General features: G+C 41.9%; 2 protein-coding genes across 2 annotated transcripts; one reads left to right on the forward strand and one right to left on the reverse strand.

Annotated features, from left to right (window-relative positions):
- Positions 1–515: 515 nt before the first annotated feature.
- vgll2b (vestigial-like family member 2b) lies at positions 516–5,742 on the reverse strand. The gene is made up of 4 exons (XM_085441950.1): positions 5,184–5,742; positions 4,427–4,769; positions 2,066–2,512; positions 516–1,600 (listed from the first exon to the last, which is right to left on the reverse strand). Exons 1-4 carry the CDS (start codon positions 5,268–5,270, stop codon positions 1,557–1,559), a joined length of 921 nt encoding a protein of 306 aa, XP_085298076.1. The 5' UTR covers positions 5,271–5,742; the 3' UTR covers positions 516–1,556.
- A 7,555-nt stretch (positions 5,743–13,297) lies between these two features.
- On the forward strand, positions 13,298–22,111 carry ythdf2 (YTH N6-methyladenosine RNA binding protein F2). Its single transcript, XM_085440546.1, has 6 exons — positions 13,298–13,513; positions 13,735–13,759; positions 14,971–15,050; positions 16,000–17,697; positions 20,259–20,324; positions 20,645–22,111. The coding sequence occupies exons 1-6, from the start codon at positions 13,487–13,489 to the stop codon at positions 20,666–20,668; spliced, it is 1,920 nt and encodes a 639-aa protein (XP_085296672.1). The 5' UTR covers positions 13,298–13,486; the 3' UTR covers positions 20,669–22,111.
- Positions 22,112–24,426: the final 2,315 nt, after the last annotated feature.

Below are 24,426 nucleotides of genomic sequence, written 5' to 3' on the forward strand. Positions count from 1 at the left end.
TGCTCTCTTAAGGGGGCGAGGGGTCACACATAACAGCCACTAAATTGTGACGGTGGCCAAGACTGGCATACCTTAGGGCATAATCTGATTATCAGATCAATAACACAGCAACATTTGGTGCATAGCTGGGATGGCTTGCTTCTTCTCTGGTTACACGTGGCTGGCATTTGCCACTCATTCCCACTTTATAGGTGACAAAGTGTGAATGCAAGCAGGAATTCAAATGGAAGGCCTTTTAAATAAGACGAGGTGCACAGCGTAACCTTGATCACATCTGGCTCTGCTACTGTATCTGGGAATCAGACAGCTATGAAAATGTCAGGGCACCCAACAAGTGTGCAAAATTAGAAACAGACCGAAAAGCCCTCATCACAGATATGTTACCTGACACCTGGAGTCTTCCCATGGAGCCAAATTTCTTCAGGCTAATATTAGTATTTATTATCTAGAAATATTACTCTCTTATATTCATGTTGCTAACATCGTTCAAGGTAAACATTTATGAGATGTGACAATGAACCATAAAAATATTTATTGACATCACATTCTTGGACACGAAAAAATGAGCACACCGAAAAAATAATCCCACAAATATTAAGAAAGCCAAAATTCAAAATTTCCACGAATGACAGAGAACAAAAGGACTAAAATGGAACAGCATCAAATTGAAAGTTCAGTTTTACCTGATAGTTCTGAGCAAACAAATCGTGGTAGATGCGAGAGATATTCTCCACATAAGATAGATGATAGATCTGGTATGGTCAGCTTTATCACCGCTTTTAAAATATATATATATATATATAAAGCACAATCAGCTTGACACAAAAAAATTCAGAACACTGGCCAACCTAATATTTTAGAAATGCACATAAACACCAATAAATATAAACACTTTATTTCAGAGAGCAGTATTATATAATAACAAACACAAAAGGCCTCATGATAACAGTCACAGAGCTTAAACTGCCATAATTGCTGCTCTTGTTTATCACTGAATGTTGCATTTGTGAAATGCAGATAAGTGGATAATGAAAACCACTGTACCAACACAGAGCATGAGACAGAGATAACCAGGGACATTGGAGGAAATCCCTACTCTCTGCTATTCATCCCTCTGTCCCTCCATTCATCCTTCCATCTCTCTGTCCTCTGCAAAAAAAAAAAAAAGAAGTCTGTTGTGATCCTGTCTTTCTCAGTCCAAACAGGTCACTGTGGCTCCCACCTTGCCAAGGTCTGTGCAGTGACAGCAGAGGGAGACCAAAAGAGCTGAGAAAAAGAGAGCAACAGCACAGATTACAGACAGTTCGGACACTCTCCCTCTCTCGCTCCCTCTTTCGCTTTGCTTTATCTCCATGGTGCACACATGTCGACCTGGAGCAAGGCTGTATACTGGCAGGGGAGGCTAGAAACAGAGTGAAGGGGGTGGGTAGATGGGGATGCAAAGTGTGTATGGTGGAGGGGGGCGGGGGATAAAGGGACCTGCTGCGACAATAGCAAAATAGGTCCAGGGACTAATTGGATCTGGTAATGGCTGGTCACTGTGACTGAAGGGCTCGTTAGAACCAGTAGAGCTCCTTGCCTTTCTTGTGCTGCTGGAGACCTGAGGGGAAAAAAAGAAAAGGATACAATGAGGAGGACAATGGTGAACACAGAACACAGGTTGTCATGGAGTCTACTTGTGCCAAACATCCTGTTTTTGTGGGGTGGCGGGGCTCCTGTGATGATTATGATGTGTTGTGTGCATTTGTGAGTGTGTCTGCATGCGTGGGAGTGTCTATAATGGTGACTGAGTTATTTAACTTCCTGAGCGTATATATGTTTGCATCTGATCATTTGTTTTCATATATAGAGCATTACAGGGGCTGAAAGCTGGTATAGCAGTGTGCAACAGAGTGTGGGTGTTTGTGTAAATGGTTATTTGACTGTATATTATTCATGAATCTTTGATATTTTAAAGTCAGGATTGCTTGGTGTGTTGTGTTGCTAAATTTAAAGGGATGAAAGTTCAATCTTGCACTAAAACTGCACTGTACCATCCAAAAGCCTCACATGGTTGAGTGGTTACCTGCATCCATGTTGAGGGCCAGGGTCTGGCTGACATCTCCTGGGGGGAGCAAACTGGGCCATGAGGTAGCGGGCTCCAGCTTGCTCACTTCATAGTGGCTTGGCAAGGTGGGAAGATGTGGTGGCCTCACGGTAGGCATGAGTAGGGGCCCATAGTGGGGCTCCAAAGCCGAAGGTGAATAAAGTTCATGGAGAGGCCGTGGGGGGCCGTAGGCTTGGGCCTGAGGATATCCCCAGCTTTCTGGTGGGTGAGGGTGGGAGTGTGGATGAGCGTGTGGATGAGGATGAGCGTGTGGGTGCTGCAGGCTGGGGTGTAGCCCTGATGCGTACGGGTCCATGGAATAGGAAGGTGCACCGGTCTCACAGTGGGAGCGACTCTGAGGCGAGGAGTAGTTACTGTCCCAGAAGGATGGGGGGAAGCTTCGTCTACTGCTAGGCGACGGGGTATCTAATAAGGGAAGAGGTGGGAGAGAAGAGGTAGGAGGAGGCACAACAGTCAAACTTCGGCCAAGTCATGAACTGTTGCACAACTGCGTAGTGAATTGAATTGATTTATAGAAGCAAATGGAAAGGCTGGAGCTGTGCAGGAGGAGCAACACATACTAAAACATAGATGTCACTCACATGACTGCTACACCCTCTGGCCCAGATATCTTCCCCATTGGATCATACTGTCACACCGTCCTAGCCCCAACAAGACACAGAAATAAACACAACCACGTTCGAGCAGACAGAGGGGAGTGAGCGCTAAAGAGAAAGGTAGAAAGCGCGATGTCCCTATACCCTGGAATTCTATATAAGGCAGGCGCTCTGACCTGGAACGAGCCCAAGACTCACAGGGTCTTAAATCACTTGCTGTGGTGACATCGCTCACTCTCCTGTCAGCTCACTACTTTTGAAAGTCTCACAACACACTCAAGCCGACACAGACACACACACACACTCAAAAAGCAATTCTAGCCCCGTTCTAGCACCCGCCAACCCTCTCTTCTGTCTCCTGCACCCCCACCTGTTGTTTTCTCTGCTCCCCCACCCTCCTCGCCCTTGACAGAATGTCAGCAAGCCATTATATGTTTTTAGCAGTATAATTTTCCCATGGGATAGTTATATGAAAAAAAATGCCCTATGCATCCCCCCAAGAGGCAGCGTTTCCCACTGCCCATATCACAATGACCGCAACTTATATAAATCTGACTGGCAGGTGGGCAACTGACTGAGCAACCATTGTGGGGCAAGAGCTGGAGCAAGAGACAGAATGGCAGCCATGGAGACGTTTGAAGGGGATACCGCAGCGAGGCTGTGCGCTTACGGTCATGTATAAACATAGCATCTGTTGTGAGGCAGGGAGCGTGCACTGGTGCTGAAATGAAGACGTCCGACTCAACAAGGAAAGAGACTAAAACCGACAGAGCAACAGAGTGAGTAGACGCTTTAGGCCCTACATGGATATCCAAGGGATATCGTCAAGCTGGCAGCAAAAAAGAACACTGGCATCTTTAAAATATTCATTTCGACATTTTTGTTTACTTTACATCCTGGTGCAATCAGATTTAAAATTGTAAAAAGAGGAAAGGAACATCTTTACTTAACACTAATTTGAGCTTTTATAGGATTCTCTGGATGATAGTTATGGATTATCTGTACTTGGTATTAACATAAGCCACAATAAACTCATAAATCCATAGCGTTTCGTGGAGATAAAGTTGCCAAAACATACTGCAATCACAGAGTCATATTTAGACCCGGGAGGCAGATATTAGAAATCTGACTATAGCTAGGTCTGATTTTGGGATTTTCACAGACAAAACCAACAATGCACGCTGACTCTCTTGTGTCTTTTTTAAACCTTTTAGCCTGGAAGAGTCAAAGTAGACCCATTTGACTTCCAACTGCTCCTAACCTTCCTGACCCGATGCCCCGACCTTTCCAGGGACAACTTTTTGAACAAATGAGCCCTTCAACTGACCAAATTACCTGTGTGACACTCTGCTGCGCTCCCTGTCAGTTCAGCATGTGTGGCCTCAAAATCTCATGCAATATATCTCAACTGTGACAAATATGCCACCTGTGCTTCCCTAAATACATGGGAGGAGAAGGATTTAGTTAGGAGAAACCCAACAATCGTCATGTAAACACACCTAGAATAAATTAGTCTATTAAAGATTTGATAAAATTGATTGGTGTTGCTTTATTTTTGTGCATATACTGCACAAATTTGATTTTTATAAATACATCTTGAAATCTTTTGTTTTTTGTTTTCAGTTTCTTTAAGAACACCAAACATTCACTATGACTTTGTATTGCTGGTACAAGGACCTTTATTTGAGTCAAATAATCTTTCTGCATGCGCAATGAAATTTACCTGTTCCCCGATGTTCTGGTGCTCGACGTTTGCCCTCACCATCCATATAGGAGCTGAGGGCTCTGGAGAAGTGCTCATCCACAACGCTGCTGATGTCTCCCTGGTAGTAGGTGAAGAGGACACAGCGAGAAGTCAGGTATTCTGCCTCGGGAGCTTCCTGCTTCTCTTTGGGGCCTTCTTCTGGTCTTGAAGCCGCAGGAGTATAGGAGGAAGAAGAGCTGGATGAAGCAGAGGAGGAAGTTGATCCTCCAGTGCCTGGGCCCCCAGACATCCCCTCGGGGCCGTTGGGAGTGTCCATAAAATCCCGGCAATGAGATGAAGTGCAATTTAGACCTGTGGCAGCCTGGCGCGGTGTTAGAGGGCAGGGAGAGGAAGAACAGGGAGAGAGTTGAAACAGGTGTTGCAGAAGACAGTTCTGGAGCTGACTATGAGACATTTTGACACGATGCTCTTCTTTGTATGAGGCAGCACTGGTATGTGTAATCTGTGTGTGCGTGCGAGCTGCTGTGCGCTAATTAGTGGGTGCAGAGTGACTTCTGTGCTTGGTGTGACATGTACAGATATAAAGAAAAAATCTCAATAAATCAAACTAATTCTTAAATCACAAACTTAAACAAATAAATAACTTTTTGAATCGGGTTGTTTGCTTTTACGCACAAGCTGCATAAATTAGCATATCTGTTAACTAGCACAACAGGCTCCAATACTTGAGATGAGAGTTATCACAAGAACGTTTCCACATGTGCTCATTTCTTACCTGGAAGTTACTGATAAAAGCGGGAGCAGTCGGTGCGTACGATGCGTAATGTCCATAGGCTGGGTACATAACATCCAAACAGCTCATGGTAAATGAGCGATGTCTTCAATGCTCTGTTGAAACCGACCTTAGTGAGAGAGAGAGCGTCAACATTCCGTTTATGTCGGAGAGAAATGAGCTTCTTAGTCGCCGATCAGTGCACAAAAGCCCGTTCCAGGCTCGGCATAGTCACTCCAGGAGGAGCGCACCTCTCCGCTTTCATTGCGTGCGCCACACAGCTGCGGTACCAAAATGTGGTGAGGTTTATGGAGCAAGCATGAGGGTGTCCTGTCCTGTACATCTTTGTGTCAACCCCTCCCACCTTTACCAGCTCTCAACACCCCACATCACCGACATTAAGACTCCCACTGGCATAACATCTATAACAGATCGCTTTCGAGCAAATTTGACACACTACTGAAATTAACTGCCTGATGGGTGTAATCGTGTAAAAGCTCATTTAAAACATATAGGCGTAAATTATGTCAATATTTGTGAATATAAAATTGAAAGAGTGGGCAAGAGTGTATTCTAGAAAAGCTGTAAGCACACAGTAAATCATTATGACTCCAGACCATCGTAATCCTGGTGTAGAAAAAAAAGGGTTAAATAGAATGTCATCTAGTTACACAAATAGATTTGGATGAAGTCACTGAGCTTTATAACTGGCCACACAACAATGAGCACATGATACACGTGGTTCAGCGACTTTTTATTCGTCTCCATGTACTTTGGATACTTAAAAACTTTGTGTTCAGTCCAGGTCGAAAGTGTATCCATGGTCTTAAAACAGCTATCGGTTGCCAAGTAAACCCTCAAGTCATCTGAAGTATTTAGTGGGTTCCGAGAATGACACATAGGTGTCAACTATAGGTTGCATACACTGGTCATACCAGCATAAAGGAGAAAGGGACTCTGCACAAATCTATGACAAATTATCACCTATCAGAAGTGCAAATAAAAAGATATTTTCACACACACTAACACAAACAGTGACAATCACAAGCACCACAGAAACACGGATTTCAAAACAACAACCATTCAATGTGAAGAACACTTTTTCCAATAGTGCAGCCTCTTTTGCTTGTTTTAAGTGTTTACGGGTGCCTGATGTTTAGGCATGCCAGTCTTTTTGACAGGCACTTCAGAATGCCTGGGAGAATAGTGTGGAAAGTTCGCAGAATTCCATGGACGAGTGTCAGATGAGGTGGAATGTCTCTGATGTATGCTAGTGGACGAGCTCCTCTGGAAGTTACATCGTTCCTTTGCTGCGTTCTCTAGATGCAGAACATGACCAACATCTTGCTATGCATACATCATACATACTGTGAATAACTGGTAGCAGGTTATTGGCATGCTAGTTAATCAAGTATGCTCTCAAATAGCAGTGGATATGCTTAAATATGTAAGTTTTCTCTTTTTCTATCAGCTTTTAATCATTATTATTTCAAAGCTGTGTGATATAATTCTCTATAATGCGCGGCACAGCATTGTATATAATCCCAAGACAGCAACAGAATCTCACTTTCTAAGCCACGTAAGTATTTTAATAACCTTATTTGGGCATTAGCCCTGCTTCCAGTGCATTGCCCTTGCAGTAAGTTGTGGAATAAGGGCTACCAGATCCATGTGCATGCAGGGTAATGTAATGCAGGACGCCACAGGAGTCAAGGAGAAAGAGAGTGATGCAATGCTAGAAAGCTCACTGTTACACCAGCGTGATCAACAGCTGCAGCTGACGGAAGGGAAGGGAGGCCACTATTAGTATTAATGGCCATGACTAAATTTCTCTGTCTCTGTAACTCTTTCTGTCTCTGCTCCCCCCACCCCTCCACTTGTCTTCCCTAGTGATACACACACCTTATCTCTATTTAATCACCCTGTCTTCCCCAGCCATAGCCAACCCCTGTGCACATTTGCGATTGCGTGTATAAGAGAGTGCTGCTGAGTGTGTGTGTGCACACATACATGTGGCCACATTTGTCATCAAGTGACCAAACTAGGAAGACAGCGAGAGAGACAGTCAGCCTGCAAGAACATGGCATTGGTCCCAAAGTCCAAAATTTAGTCAGCTGCTTCATTTGTTTTTGTCAGTGATATTTAATAGTGTATGCCAAACTCTATGCATGGGAAGAACAGTGTGCACACATCTTTAATTTATCTTGTGTGTGTTTCTGAGGGGAAATGTGTTTGGTGGTGTCTACATTTACGTGTATAGGCTGAAAATAAACACAGGTTACATCATTCCTTGTGACCCCTCAGCACATTTAAGCCCCGCCTCTCTTAAAAGAGGTCTGACCAGGCAAAGTCTTTCATTGGCTGAGATTTGCGGGCCGGCTGAGGTAGTAATGGCAACCAGGTTTTATTTAGACCACTATTCAAATTGCAACACCACCATTAATAGTTTATACTCTGTGCTAGAAATACCTGAGAACATTAAAGAAATAATTGTGAATGCTCCGTGTACCACTGTCTTTTTAAAGATCACTGAAGTTAAACTGTCAAAAGGAATATAAAGTTTATTAAGATGTAAATGCCACTGAGGAAAATGTGATCAGTAAGCATATGGTGATGGTCTGTAAAGTGGGGCTTGCAATATGAACCTGAAACCATATAACCTACCTCCTGAAACAACAAGTCCTTTATTAAGGTCTCAGAGTGGCTTGGTCCCGAGGGGGTCAGCCCCTCAGGATTCCACTGTTGTTTATATGCTTCAGTGAGTATGTGTGCCTGTGTGTGCGCGTACGTGTGTGTGTATATGTCCAAGACAGAGATGTACAGCTGCCCCGTTGTCCAGTTCACAAACTCATCTCAGCTGTTCAAAATCATCACCAAGTGTCATCAGAAACACAGACACCCAGGCACACACACACACTCACACATGCATACATACAAAGGGCCACATATGGACAGGTCTGGCTCATTCAACCTTCTACACAAATGTTGGTGATAAATCCTCTGTGATAGAATGTGCATGTGTGCAGCTATTTTCTTCGTCAAACAACCTCCGCTTTGTCTCCGCGGACCACCGAGGCCCAAGTTTCCAGAGTTTGAATCTAGAAGTTAGTTAAAGAAAGTTAAGAAACATGCACAAATTTACCGTTTCAGTAGAAATCACATGCATTTGGCATTAATCGCCATTTTCCACAGCAGTGTTTACAGTGAATATAGAATGTATTTTATTTGAGGAAGTCTATGGTTTCAGGAGCCTACAAGTTAAAAAAAAAATCAATTCTGTCGCCTAAATGCATCTCAGTCTGTCAACAATTTTTTGGTCTTAAGTTGTACATTACAATTCAATGTTTACAGCAAATTTTTCTGTATTTCTTGAAATATTTAAGAAATAATTTAGAAGGTACAATAGATAATCATCATCATATTACACAACTGCCACGCCCCAAAATGATATCCATTTTCAGGTAATAACACAATCAGGGAGCTGTTGCTCCTTCCAGCACTAATTTACAAGAATTACCTTCTTGAGCAAGCAACCATGCAATAACACCAGTACTGTTGAGGGCTGGGAAAAACGCTTTCACAAATTTAAAACCAAGGTTTGATTTGCAAAGAAATCAGCAATAATGTTTTGGTTTATTTTTAGAATTAATGCTCTTAAATATGCAAAATCGCTGGTTATTTAGAAGTACACAGACAGATTTAAAAGGCTTTTTTAGAATATATTTATTAAACAGATCTGTAATACACTGACAGAAAATAAAATTTCACTATTGCTGGGGAGTCAATCATACAACAAGCAATGTGCTCCCTAGCTAAATATACTCAATTCCCACTGTATTGGAGGCTAACCTTATTAAATGGGTAGAATGTGAATTAACAGCATCCTCAGAGAGCCTGACAAGTGCTACATTGCTAACATCCTATTGCTGAGACAATTTTGCCGCCACATAACTGCATTGGTCATCGGAATGAGGCACACAAAAATACAAAATTACAAACTCGTTGAAAAGCACACACAGATATACAGTAAGGCCAAAAGAAAACATACAGACACAAGAAAGATGCACACAGGACCTCTCATCTGAGCATGTGGGATTGTCACCTTACTGCCTGACATTCCTGCTTCAGGGTGCCAGCAAGGCCTGCAGTTAGAAGGGCAATGCTGGTGGCAAGGGGGTGGGGGGGAAAGAGATGCGAGGGTGGACAGAGGGCAGAATCAGAAATTTGTCGTGTCACATGGTCAAACAGGGAAGATTTACGACAGATCAGGTTCCTCATCAGCAGCATAGTGTTGTGGCTTTAGAATGACAGGTATGGGAGTGAGATCAGACTCCGGCTTTAGTTTGTACACCCTTTCTGGCAACTGCAGCCAGTGTGACTGGCTCAAGATGGCAGTGTTGCGGATGGTAGGCATGAGTAATGCAACAGTCTTTCCTTGTGCTCGGTTTAACATCGTTCTCAGTGTTTACACGTGAATCTGAAAATGCAGACGTGCCAAATTCATAAAGAGTACATGCAGAGACTGACACAAACTTAGACAAATTAGGTCGAAAAACAACAAGACAAACTTTCAAGAGAAATTCTTGAAAAAAAAATCTCGTGCAAACATGCAAAACAGAGATTAGCAGTTATTTAATCATTTTATGTCTCTCTCTTCCTACTCTCAGAAGCTATGATTTACTCACCGGCGACATCATGGAGACCACAGCTATTTTTATTGGCTGGTAAGCAGCCAGCTCTTTGCCATGCTATGCCACCTGTCCAATCCACAGCAGTCAACAAGCCCCAGGGGAAAAAAAGTCAAGCACCCAAAAATGATTGAGAGATGAAAGGTGGAATATGAGACATGCATGCCATTCTACTGTCCTAGGCATGTTTCACAAGTCAAATGTCTTGTCACTGCTACTGGTTTGTCATCCCTATTTGCATTTGTTCTTCGTTAAGTCTGCTATATTTTCCATTCTTCAACACTTATCTGCGTTACTTCATCTCTGGAGTAATGGCTTTTACGCTGCTCTTGGACCATCGCTGACATTGTCTGAGCTGCAAAGATGGGGTTATTCCTGGCCCTGTATCGTGCCTTCTTAGGTGCAATTTAGTCACATGCCACGTACAGTAGATTGGGGTGGAGGGGGTCACCATTTCACTCAAGTGCCCTGCATGATGTTAACTATTACAAACTAAATATTACAGAGGCTAGAAGCTGGTGACATAAATGACTGTATATAATACCACATGTTTTGGAAGATTACAGTTTGTTAAAATATATTAAAAGTTGGTCTTGAGATGAAAATGACTCTGGGTCTTTGAATGAGTGGGTGTATTCTTAATAAGTTTATAAAGGATGACTTACAAGCTGAGGCAATATCAATATAGACACATTTGTAATTAGTGTCACTGAGTCTTGCATGGTCAAAATCAAACACATGATAAACACATAAAGAAAAAGTTAACTTCAAGAAAAGGATCTTCTTGTGAAATGCTTTTTATACTCGTGTAAGTGAGCAGAGTTCCTTTATAATGGAACTCATGGGAAAATAAGTGGAGGATCATTTGTGATAATTGGATTTCTTGGCCTTGCCACACACAAGAAAAAAACAACAACTTGATTTTAAAAGTTAAATTGAAAATTCAGGATTGTGTCTAGGTGTCCATCTTGTGGAAAGAGCATGAAATAGCAAGTACTAGTGTTGGAGTATTATCCTCTGAAACAACACTAGTGGGTGATAAAGACCTAGAAAACTAAATAGTGTCTGCAAATGATGGACAACTGGATGATTTGGTTTTTGTCAGAGGAAATCAAAGTTTTGGTTTATTTAGGGAAGTTCCAAAGAGTTTCAGCTGTCTTTGCATGCCCCAAAAAATACATTCACACAGTACTCAGTACTCACAAAGTACATTCATTCATTCAGAGGCTCAGCTTACAACCAGGCAAACTAGGCAATCGCTAAGTGCCCAGGGGTCTGTGTGTCCCCAAGGACCGACAAACTTTAAAATACAGTAGTAGCAGTATGCAAAGTTTGCAATGACAATAGTGGAGCCACACTTGACTCCACTCACGCTGTTCCAAGTAGCCTGTGTGATTCAGATTACCACAAATCAATAAAACAGCAGTGTAGTTTTGTAGCGACGAAAGAGAAACAGCAGTGAGTGCAGCAGATAGCAACAATTACATACAGTCCCGATCCAAAGTTTAAGATCACATGAAAAATGGCAAAATGGCATTGTGTACTGTAGCGTTGTTCAGTTGAAAAACCCAGTCGTTACCACACAGACAAGGGTCCTCAGTCATGAGGGATGCTCTCTGCAACATCTGGACATAGCCAGCAGCCGTTTGACACCCCTGCACCTCCTGAAGCGCCATTGTTCCACTGAAGGAAAAAGCACCCCAGACCATTATGGCACCCTCTCCACTGTGCCGCGTAGAAAACATCTCAGGTGGGATCTGCAACGTTGGAAACCATCAAGGTTAAATTTTTCTCATCAGAGAATAAAACTTTCTTCCACTTTCAATGTCACATGTTTGGTGTTCTCTTGCAAAGTCCAAACAGTCAGTTTTGTGGCTTTCAAGGAGATGAGCCCTTTGAAGACATTTTTTTGTTTTTGAAGCTCTTCAGTCTCTGATGTCTGATGGTTATGGAGCTGCAGTCGGCACCAGTAACAGCCTTGATTTGGGTTGAGAATCATCCAGTGTCTTGACAGACAGGCAACTGGATCCTCCAGCTGAGTGTTGGTGAAATTTTTGGGGGTCTTCCACTTGACGTTTTTGTTCCCTAACTCTCAGGATCATTTAAGAAATTCCAAATGTCTTACTGCATCCCACCTCAGCAGCAATGGCGCACGGCGAGAGATCCTGTTTATGCAGTTCAACAACCCAACCAAAAAGGGAGAGGTTTTTTTTTGCCTTTGCCATCAGAAAGTCATGACAGGGTGACTATCTGACAGAAAATGACAATGAATCCACATTTTTTGCACAGATTTAGCCTTTAAAGGCATGTGGTCTTAAACTTTTGATCAGCTGTAAAACAGCCTGTTTCAGTTTAAGCGCTGTTTTCAATAAACTGCATGCTAAAAAAACATGTTTTTTCTCTCTTTTTTCACTCCCATTTCTTCTTGTTGCAAGTTGAAGCTCTACTTGGAACCTTTTTATAAGATCCAATCAAGTAAAATGTGATTTTTTGCCATTTTTTAAGTGGTCTTAAATTTTTGATTGGTACTGTACAATATTAAATAACTAAACTGCTGCCAGATTAGCCTTAACTTTTGGGTGAGAAATACTTGCTACCCACTAACGTCACAGTATTTATTTTAGTCTCTTTGACATTTAATATTATTTAGCTAAGCTAGCAGAGCAGCCAAGGGTGTCCAGCTGTGGTGGCTGTGACAGTGAGTGCGAAATTTCTTTTAATGATGTCAGATTTTTTTTAACCATAATTTTAATGAATGGTGGTTGAAGGGGCCACCTGTGAATTTTTGCCTAAGGCCACTATAGACTCTAGAATCGGCACTGCATTCATTCATACCTCCAACCTGTACAATCACAGATTTCACAAGCTTGTAGCTCACACAGCAGCTCCCCTGGGGCAGGCTGGGGGCTTCTCTGAAGAAACACGTAATTTTGCAACCTACAACATTCACTCTGGGGCAACCTTCTGCTCTACTGATTTGGAAAGCAGTGCAAAAACAGCATGAAAATGATTTAAAGGTGCAACTGTTTCAGCAGTGAATTTTGAAAATAAATTCCTGGGTAAGTAACAGTTATATAACAGATTAGTTTTTAGGATTTTTAGATTAGAAATCCTGATTTCCTGATGTGGTTTTGTTTATCAGAATCAGAATCAGAGAGACTTGATCAATCCCAGAGGAAAATTGTTGTCATAGCACCACACATTCAGCAACCATCAAGCACATATATATGAAACATAAATAACATATTTATGTTATATTGTATATTGTTATGTTGTATTCTACATCCTACAGTGGTTTTATAAGAAATTTATCTCAAATATCTTTCAGATGTTGATGTTTTATAATGAAAATAATAGCCTCTAACATCACCCTGGCTCCTCCACACCAATGGGGGGCGCACGTTTTTTGTAAATAAATACCATCGTGGGTTGACGAGGGCCGCCCAGCCATGTTGAGGAGTCTGTCAAGCAAACTGCAGCCCGCCATTGTGTAGAACCAGGCTCTGTAGAGAGATAAGGGTGCTTGGCTGAAACGCTTCAATAGCTTGATAATTATTTTACCCTGCCGCTTTTATTTAGGAGTAAATACAGTTACACAGGCTCCGGGGGGGGAAAGACATGTCAGCCAGCAGTCTTCTTGAACAGGTAAAGAGAGGTATTTTCTGAACATTTACGGGGGCCAAATTTCTCAGCATCGCGACGGGCTAGCGAGGATAGCTTAGCTCAGAGGCAGCGGCTCCGTAGTGCAGTAGGCCTGACCACCTGCTAAAGGAACTGACTGCTGAAAATATATCTCTTCATCTATTTTTTCCCCTTCCTCTCTTCTCATAAATCAAACCTTCATGAATCACCTGGACCCAATCCAGAGACCGAAAGGCCAAGCTAATAAAGGTAAGATCAAATATTATCTAACATTGTCGACTTGGGTTTGAGAGAGTGCGAATCTTTTTATGTACCTTTCGCTTTAGAAAATCTTGCGTGCGCGAACGCGATAGCTGGCTTCCTAGCTGCTCGGGTAGAATGGGCCTCTGTGTACACGATTTAAAGGTTTTCATATAATTTATCACTTGAGTGAAACGCCTAATGATACTGTGTTTCAGGTTGGGATTTTTCAGGCTTTAAACAAAGCAATTTTAAGTGTCCTTTACATCCCAGAAATCGCACAGGTTCCCACAGGTAGCTTCAGGCTAGCTGTCTCCAGAGTGGCTAACTTTAAATGGCAGCATGATACACATGAGCATCCTTTTCCTGGTTCTACTTTTAATGCCTTTTATCACCCATAGTTGCGTGGAAAACACCTTACTGCTCAGTGTCTTTAATTATCAGACATTATGAAATTTCTTTTGCAATATTAGGGCTACAGGTGCCACCCTATAGCACGCTGGCGACCTGGCTAATGTTAGCCAACTCCGTCAAGTTGAAAGGACTCTTGGCGCTCGTTAACATGGAGACGCTAGCGTGCTAATGTTAGCTGGTTGCTAGGTTAACCAAAATGACACGTCTTCCGACATGCTTTTCCTGTGTCAGAAAGGCCCTCGCGCTTTCCCATCATTATGCTGTCAGTCTATAATGTTGAATAAACACATTGAACAAATAATTTTTATTTTAATTCTCTGTCCCTTTCTCCGAAAAGCTCTGACAATCTCGTGTTTTCCAGCACATGAACATCACCTGTAACAGAGAGCGCTCTTTAACTCGCGGGGGCGGGGGGGCTCGCTCACACGCACTACTCATCTACCTGCATTTTAACATGCATTTTTTTTTTTCTCTCGAAGTGATGTCAGTATTGGTTTTATCTATTATTTTAATGTGTCTATTGCTGTGGGAATCTAAATTTCTTTAGTGCTCTTTTATGCCAGTATTTGACTACTTCCAAGTCCATTTAATTTTTCCTGGGCCTGATTCAAATAATTGAGCATACTATGTAATCTGAAGCATACTGAGCAATTATTGCTTTTTTTCCCCCTTGTTCTAATTTCAGGGAGTGGTTTTGTTATGTAACGAGTGGCGTTGGTGCTGATGTTAATTGCCTGATAATGTCTAACCCATTGCACCTCTGGGGTTGCACAGGCCTGTTAACACAAGTGTTGTTTCATTTACAGTGCAAAACGGAGCTGTGACCCAAAAGGATACTTTGAATGACGATGAATTTGAGCCTTACCTGAATACTCAGGCCAGACAGGTAAATGTTTTCCCAGTGTGTGAGGTTTTTGTTTTGTTGGGTTTTTTTGTTTTTTTGTTTTAAATCTGAATCTTTCCCCCTTTTTTTTTTTTTTTTTTTTAAAGTAGTCTGTTACTGGCTTATCCTTAAATGTTCTTAGTTGAACACGAATCTTTTTTGTTTTATTGCACTAAAATTCAGATAAATCTGACAAGGGTTAACTGAAATTCTGGTTTAAGGAAGTTAAAATGGTGATGTAGAGATCAGCTGATATTCTCTAGCTTGCATCCACGACAAGTTTCATGACCGTGCATATATGAATAAATATATCCTAGTTACTGTAATCTTAGCACATCTGTTAAACCCAATTTCAGCCATATTATTAATTGTAAGTGAAACTATAAAAAAAGGTTTACTTTGCACATTTTTGTGTTTTGATTACGAAGAATATTAATGTGCATCTCTTTATTCACCTTTTTTATTGCTTTAATTTTTGTTAAATGTGGTTGTTCCCTGTGCAGTAACTAACACACGTACACATGCACTGTGAAGTGGGCTGTAGAGGAAAATAATAGAGCCTGTCTTTTGGTCCACTCAGAAGAATAGCTGTCCTTATCTTCTTCCAAGACACTCTAAATGGTGGTGGGGGAACAGTTCATTGTTTAGTTCTGTTTATTTATAGATGAGTTTAAAGGAGGAATAGTGAGAGGATTGTTTACATTGTTGTCACAATCGGTGGTGAGCAGTGACAGTTCAATTACTTTACTTATTTTTACTGTGGTTTCACTCCCTGGATGAAGAACAAGTTGCGCTCATGTTAAGAGGAGTGTTCAGCTGTTAATGTTACAAAATATGTTGCTTTAATAATTAAATGCTAGGGTGCTTTTCCACAAATTTTTTTATTTATTTATTTTTATTTATTTATTTTTCCCCATGTTGTCACTAAATCACATTTTTCTATTCCATTTAGAGCAATGCCTATACGGCCATGTCGGACTCGTACATGCCCAGCTACTACAGCCCCTCCATAGGATTTTCCTACTCCCTGAATGAGGCAGCATGGTCCACAGGTGGGGATCCTCCTATGCCTTACCTGGCCTCCTATGGACAGCTGAGCAATGGGGAACCCCACTACCTCCCGGACGCTATGTTTGGCCAACCAGGCCCCCTGGGGAGCAACCCATTTCTAGGTCAGCATGGCTTCAACTTTTTCCCCAGTGGCATCGACTTCTCAGCATGGGGTAACAACAGCTCTCAGGGACAGTCGGGGACACCGCAGAGCTCTGGCTACAGCAGCAGCTACGCCTATGCTCCCAGCTCACTTGGAGGTGCCATGATTGATGGACAGTCCCCATTTGCACCTGCTGCCAACGAGCCCCTTAACAAGGCACCTGGTATGAACAGCCTGGACCAGGGCATGGCGGGACTTAAGATAGGTGGTGCTGCTCCTGGTGGTACCGGGGACTTGGTGCCTAAAGTAGTTGGCTCTGGATTACCCGGTGGGGGTCCACTAGGCCCTGTATCATCTGTTGGACCTCCCAGCATGCCTCCTGTCTCAATTGCCCCTGCCAAGCCTGCCTCTTGGGCTGATATTGCCAGCAAACCAGCCAAACCCCAGCCCAAGCTTAAAACTAAGGGTGGCATGGCTGGTGCTAATTTGCCTCCTCCGCCCATTAAACACAACATGGACATTGGCACTTGGGACAACAAGGGCACAATGCCTAAAGCCACCACTCCTCAGCAGGTGCCCCCTATTCCCAGCAACGGGCAGCCGCCCAATCAGGCTTCCCCGCAGCCTGGAAGTACTGCTGTGGGGAATCCACAAATGCCCCTGAGCAATGGACAACTGGTTCCACCTGTTTCCCAGATGGGTCAGCATCAGCTTCCACCCACTGGGCAGCCAGGTATGGGTCAGATGCCCCAGCCTCCTCTCTCCCAGGGTGGTCCTCCTCCACCAAGCCAACAGCAACAACAATCTCAACCTACCCGCTGGGTCCCACCACGGAATAGGGCCAATGGATTTGGGGATACGAGTGGGAGTGGTACAGGCCAGTCACCTCCCTCTTCTTCAGGAGTGGGTGTGGTTCCAGGGGTCCCTTCGGAGCCTCACCCAGTTTTAGAGAAGTTGCGTATGGTCAACAACTATAACCCGAAGGACTTTGACTGGAATCCCAAGCAGGGCAGGGTGTTTATCATCAAGAGCTACTCCGAGGATGACATCCACCGCTCCATCAAGTATAACATCTGGTGCAGCACGGAGCATGGCAACAAGAGGCTTGATGCAGCTTACCGTTCACTGGGTGGTAAAGGACCACTTTATCTTCTGTTCAGTGTCAATGGGAGCGGTCACTTCTGTGGTGTAGCAGAAATGCGCTCACCCGTGGACTACAACACGTCTGCTGGCGTGTGGTCGCAGGACAAGTGGAAGGGTCGTTTTGATGTGCGCTGGATCTTTGTTAAGGACGTTCCCAACAGTCAACTGAGGCACATTCGACTGGAGAACAACGAAAATAAGCCAGTGACCAACTCTCGGGACACACAGGAGGTGCCACTGGACAAGGCCAGGCAGGTGCTAAAGATCATCGCTGGATATAAACACACCACTTCCATCTTCGATGACTTTTCTCACTACGAGAAGCGTCAGGAAGAAGAAGAGTGTGTGAAAAAGGTAACAAAGTCACTGTTGAATAAAGTGAATGACATAACAAATGAATGAAAAACAAGTGTGATCTTCAAAAAAGGTGGAGTGTTTGAAGCCTGTGTATGTGTGTTTGTACAACATTGATGTTATGCATTACAAAGAAACGGTACAATACAACCCTTTACAGATGGGCTGAGAGCTGATTTTCATGTGCTTATATGGATTAGAACAATTTGTCATCTTTTTTTCCTTTAGCTTTTATGTTCTACCTGTTAACAGTCACATGTAATGTTCTACTTTAAGAGTGGACAGCAAGAGAAAACATTTACAAAGATAAAATGGATAACATGCATGGTGTTTAGTTGTGTAATTATAGCAACTTTATCAGTGTTATCTTGTTCACAGCTGAAGCTGCTGTGCTGCTAAAACTATGAGAGATGTGGTCCCCTTTACTGCTTTATGATATTGATAATCTCTTTAGCTTATTTGAGCATGAAGGTAGCGGAGCAAAAATGGAAAAATGTCAAACCGAAAAGGGAAATTTGTTAAGTTTATACTGGGATCGTTCAATGGTTTGTTTTTTTTTTCTAGGGTTTCTTTCTTTTTCAAGCAAGCGGTGTGTGTGTTTGTTTTTTTTTTTTGTTTTTTTTTTTTGTTTTTTTTTTTTTCGTGTTTTACTCTTTTTCTTTTTTCTTTTTTGACTACAGATACATTGATCAGTTAGTCTTGATGCCAAAATAGAGACCTTGTCTTTAGTCAGTTACTAAATCCAATACCTGCGTTACTTTAATAAGCTCTGTTACGAAGAGCACCAGATATGACATAACATTGCTTTTCTAGCTAACTGAAATGAAAAGTAAAATGTATCAATTAAAATTTACTTAGTTGTCCGTTATTAGAAGGATAAATGTCAATGGGACCTCTGCCCTCTCCCACTAAAACTCAAAAGGGGGTCAAATAAAAAGGTGGGGAGGAGGGAAGTGAGTGCTTAAAGTATTTGTATGCTTTCATGTCCGTCAGATGAGACATGTGTTTTGTCAGTTTTAATCGTAATTATTTTGCCTCCCCTGTTAGTTTCTCTTCCCGTGAGCCCATCCTCACACATGGAGTTGAGAAAACGGGTGAAGGAAAATGTTACTCACTTTGGGTACAACTCATGCCACTTTCCTATTGTCAACTCATTTGACCAGTGTCAGCTGGATCACAGCTAAGCCACAGACTGGTGCAAGCACACAAAACTTGTTGGTGTAGTAAGCAAGAAATGACTCCATACTGCCAGCCCTTATTTCATCTTAATTGTGCGTTTCCTCTTTGGCAAATGGATTACATCCAAAATATGGGCGTATCAAGGTGGAGACAGTATTTAAATTTACATAAGCATACTCTGTATTGGAAATTACACCCACCCGTCTCCAAATGCTTGTTGATTTTCTATTTGTTGGGCAAATCTAGGGACAGTTGTTTTATTCAGTGTCATCTTTAAGTTTGCCTTCAATGAACTATACTGAACCCCAAGTGTGTGTGACACAAGGGTGGGGATTGTTGCTTTTGGGATTCTCCATCAGTTGGCTGGTGAGTGGATTATTCAGACAGAGCATATCAGAAGAATAATGAATGGCGAAAAGGCAAGCGGATACTGGTAACAAAGATCCACAATGCTTAACATCTGTCATCATTGTTGGGCCACAAAGCACCCACGTAGCAGTGTTGAGCTGGAACCTAATTTAAATTAGCCTCTTAATTATTTTTTAATGGTGTGCACTGGCATTATATAGATGCATCTATTGACATGATTTTGCATTTTATTTTTCAGAACTGCTGTGATTGGAAAAACACGTGTAGCTTGCTAAAAACCCAAATGCGCTGCCTGGAGGTTACCACTTAGTATCTATGAGCTTGGATAGATTTAAATATAACTAAAATAACAAGAGGGGGGAAAAAGCAAAAACTTATATTTTTCATGAATATCTTTGTCTACACAATGTTTATGCTCAAATACGTAAGCTCGACTATTGGTGGAGGTGAATTTGCAGTATGTAGTTTAAATTAAATTTTATTGGGTATTTTGGCTTTCTCCTTCCTCGCTTGATGGCAAGACATCTGTTCAAAAATGAATTGAGAGCATAACTGCTCTTTTGTGGTCTCTGTAAGAAAGGGAAAACCTTTTAAATTTTATCCCAGGTGTTCGAAGTCTTAAACAGCATTTTAACCTGTGGTGATTTGTTCATTTTGAGTTATGTTTACACCCAGACTTGAAACTGAGCCACTTAATTGAGGGCAGTAAACCTGAATTAATTGCTTACTGAAAAATAAAAAATGATAAATGGACATTTGAAGAAGATTCATCTAGGGTACATTGTCTTATATATGTCAGTTTGAGATGGACAACATTTGGTTTTATCTATTTTAATATCTGTTATCTGTATATAGAGTTATTGATATTTAGCTGTTGAGCTAGGCCACTCAGAATCTGCTCTGTTTCTAAGTAATCCTTTGGGCCAAATTACTGAATGATCTTACTACAAAGACCTGGCTCTTTCAATCTGAAGTGCTTCAGTTGTGCTCAGTTTTTGCTTCTTTTGTGACAGGTGGAGGTCCAAGGCAGTGAGCCATATCCCAGCAACCCAAACAACAGAAGTCATTACAGGCTTCAGGTAACTGTATTCTGAATAAATTTAGCCTGTTTTCATACTTTGAGTCTGTGCCACTTGGATATTTTTCACATACATTACGTAGTTGATATTTTGGTACCTGTAACGCTGCTAAATTATCGAGCTTTTCCTCCTTAAAACCCACAGCTGTTTAGGTTGTCGTTTGCAAACAAGAGCCGTGGTTTTATGAAACTATTAAAATGTGTATTAAGTGGATGCCCACATTTAACAAGAGAAACTGGAAGGATCTATTGCAATGTGCCTATATTTTGTATGATGTAATTTCTGCTTTGTGTGTAACACGCTGTCCTTTCATGTTCTAGGAGCGCCAAGGACGAGTCAAGTAACAGTTGGTGCTTTGGTCAAAGACTGCAATGGCCCCCTTAAAGCCCTCTACCCCATTACGTCATTACATCCAGATCTCTTAAAGAAATTCTAATAGGGGTGAAGAATTAACAAAGGACAGAAACTAAATGAAGACTTTGATTTCTTTTGACTTTAAAGACTTACTTTGAACTTGTAGTAAAAAGAAAAGGAAACAATTATTCATAGGACTACAACTAAATGCATAGCATCCTTAGGTGATTTTTTTTTTTTTTGCCCTCCCCCATTCCACTACATATGCTTTCTCCCCTTGTATGCTGCTTTTTTTCCTTTTTGAAATGAATGGATCAGCTTGTTGGTTTTTTTTTCTTTTTTTTCTTTTTCTTTTTTTTTAAATGGTCCAAGAGCAGGTCTGTAATTCTCACACAAACACACAAATCAAATAGAAATTGTAGTGTTGACTAATAATAGTGTCCCAAAGTGGAAAAATGGGCTGTTTGTCTCATTTTCTTTGTAACCCCACCACCACCCCACCCCAATCTGTCTTTTGAGGATGCTCAAATGTTCAACCGGGACCCAGCAGAGTTTCCTCCTTGGTGGATTTTCATCGTAGGCGTATGCCAGCTACACTCACTCCAGAATCTCTCTACACGCTTGCCATGTTTTTGTTTGAGAGGACTGCAAATGTTCAGAAGGCCCTTCATTTTGTTTTCCCAGTGTGTTGGATGGAGTGTGTGGGGTGGTAGGGTAGGGAGGATCTAGAAGGGGATGGAAGAGGTTTAAGAGTTCGAAAGTAAAAGAAATGTTAAGTTGATAAAACCTTGCCCACTGTATAATTTTTAAGGTCTTAAAAAAAGGGGCCCTCTGACAGTCTTTGGACCTAATTTACCCCCCCCCCCCTTTTTTTTTTTTTTTTTCCTTCTTTCTATTGGACAAGTTGATTCGTTGTTGCTATGGGCTGCTTTTTGTTTCTCTCCTTCCTCCGTTTTCTAAAGACAGTGATGCGAGTGGTCTTGACCCACTCTTTCTATTAATCAGTTCAAAAGTAATAAATGTGGTATATTAAGCAGAACGGTGTGCATTCCCCTTGTTTGGAAAGCAGTTTTGTCATGCAGCATGTCTGTGTGGGTTTTCTTTTTTTTGTTTTGTTTTGTTTTGTTGATTATTTTCCCCTCCCCTCTCATATGGGTATCTGAATGTTTCTTCCTGCCATTCTTCATCCTCCAACACCCCCCCCCCCCCCCCCCCCACTGTGCTGCCCTGCATTTCTTACCTCTACTTTCCAAACCCGCCTTTGTGCTACACACTCCCGGATTCCCGTTTCTGCTCAGCCAACCATACATACTATATCACAATCAGCTTCGACCATTTTCAGAATGTCATTGTTGGTGAGTAAAAAGCGCAAGGTCCTCTTTCAGAACTACTGGCTTTTATTTGTGGCATAATAAAGATGCTCCACGAAGTCATGTGTGGTTTCTCATTGGGCTTTGCTTCCCCCCCCCCCTTTAGTACCTAGGTTGTTTATACAGACTTGTCTGTGTGCATTGTCTTTGTGCTGATAGCAGGCAGGAATGCACAGTAAGATTGTTTTTAGTGTTTTGTTTCATCTGTCGCTGGGCCAGACACCACTTGTATGGTCTACTGGCATAAAAGACTGCAGGTGTACAGTGCGCAACACATGATTTGCAGCTCATTGTAAAATGAGCCTGATCGGCTTTAGTTTCAGATTCTACGCACTCAAAGGGAGCAAAGAACCGGAAAAACTGGTTCCTCTTACCTTTTGATATGGCGGAAGTAGAGTGAGGAAATGTGATGTACAGCTGTTTAACGTACAGTCCGCCATTTTCTCACCTTTGCTGCTTGCACTGAACATAGCAGACACAAGAGGGCGACACAGGACTATTTACTGACGCTTCAACATGATCAAGGACGAGGATTTTCAGCCTGGGCTCGATGGCGTTCCGAAACTGGCCTCAGCATCAAGGGCCTGCTGCGACTTTATTTGCTCTGAGATTCGTTGGTTTTATTCTTCCTGGCATTTTTTTTTTTTATTTTTTTTTTTAAATTCCTCCAAAAGTTACTGATAATAGAAATGGCACGTGCTCTTTAACCCTCATATTTTGTTTTTGTGAGACCTTAAACGCTGCCAACAGCTGGATAAAGATATGTAGTCTACAAAATTTCTAATGTATCTTTAAAATTGAAAAGCTGGTAGACAAAATTAAACAATTTAGCCTATTTCTGCACAGATAATGTAAACACTACAAAAGAAAGTCGTCGGTTTTTAATGCAAAACGCGTCCAAAGAGCCGTTCAATATTTTTAGAGCTTATGCGGCTTTACATCAGTCTTGCAAACACTGAAAATGTGGTATGCTGTAATTGCGAAACACTATTACTACTTCTTTATTTGCAGCCATACACGTTACATTCATAACTGACTTAACATAGATTCCATAGTCTGTCAAAAGAATATACCTCATAACGCTTTTATTTAAAGGAAGGGGTCGTTGCTTCAGTTCAAGTCCTCTTTCTTGCACACTGCCTGGAAAGCTGTAAGGACCTGCTGGTGTTGGACAACATAACTACAATGTGCTCAGTGATGGGCTTAAAAATAATATATATATTATTAAAGTACACAATGTAACAAAGAGAGGCCTGAGAGGAAAATATGAGGCGACACGGGCGAGCATCCTTTTGCTCTTTGGGATGAAAGTGCGGGGTCTGTGTAAAAGAACTGTGTGTACAAAGATAGAAGTAGCCTGCGAGGATCTGTGTGTGTTTGCGTGTGTGAGTGTCGAGAGGGAGGTCGACGGCACGTGTCGTGTCTGCGTGGAGGGTGCGTGGCAAACATGCTGCCTCGAGGGGATCTCCCGTGACCCTTATCTGCGCGTCTCTGGGGACGCCTTTTAGCCCCTCCTGGGATGCAAATGAGCGGCCATAAAACAGAGGCAGATACTGCTACAGAGACGGTGGTGGAGGAGAAGAAAGGGAAATGGGACCAAGGGGAGAATGGAGGAGGAGGAGGTGGTATAGAGGGGGGTCACCACTCACATCTCAGCGCGCGCATGAACCTAAATGCATGAAGGAGGTGGAGGCATATATATATATATATATATATATATATATATATATATATATATATATATATATATATATATATAATTTTTTTTTTTTTTTTTTTTTTTTTTTTTAAACCCAATGTAGATATGATGGCTGCGTGTGTTGGTGGAGGACTTCTTGTGTTTTTCCATGTGTAGAATTCGGCATATTGACTGAATTCACAAGAGGCACTTGAATTATTATCAGTTAAAGTCCCTTTCCTGACTTCTGTGATTCGGAAAAAAATTTAGCTGTTAATACAGCAGCACCACAAACAATCCAGTGGATCTGTCAGCTGATTAAAGAAATGGTCTGATGTAGGCCCGTGGCGGGTTATTTATTTCATATTTCAAACATTAGTCCCTGCAAATTTTTCACACAGGGGAAAAAAGATTATTAAATATTTTCTGTTGGGAAGTATTGTTTAGAGAGAGCTACTTGAATGCATTGTGTCGGTGGGTTCATATTGCGCTACAAGGTCATGGATCTGCTTTATTTTCCCCTCATTATCATAAGGCATCCATCTCTTTCTTCCATTAGTGACGCTTCACCATGTCGCCAAACCGACCTCTATTTACATGACTAAATTAGATTTCGTGCATTTTGTTTCAGAAAGCCTGCCCATAGCTAAAAGTAAAAAATAGAAGCAGTCCTGAAAGAATAAGGCACTTAATATAACTA

This window comes from Copadichromis virginalis, linkage group LG19, assembly GCF_057382275.1.
Source record: "Copadichromis virginalis isolate Kocher_CV1m ecotype Utaka linkage group LG19, C_Virginalis_male_GT1.1, whole genome shotgun sequence".
Classification (NCBI taxonomy): Eukaryota; Metazoa; Chordata; class Actinopteri; order Cichliformes; family Cichlidae; genus Copadichromis; species Copadichromis virginalis.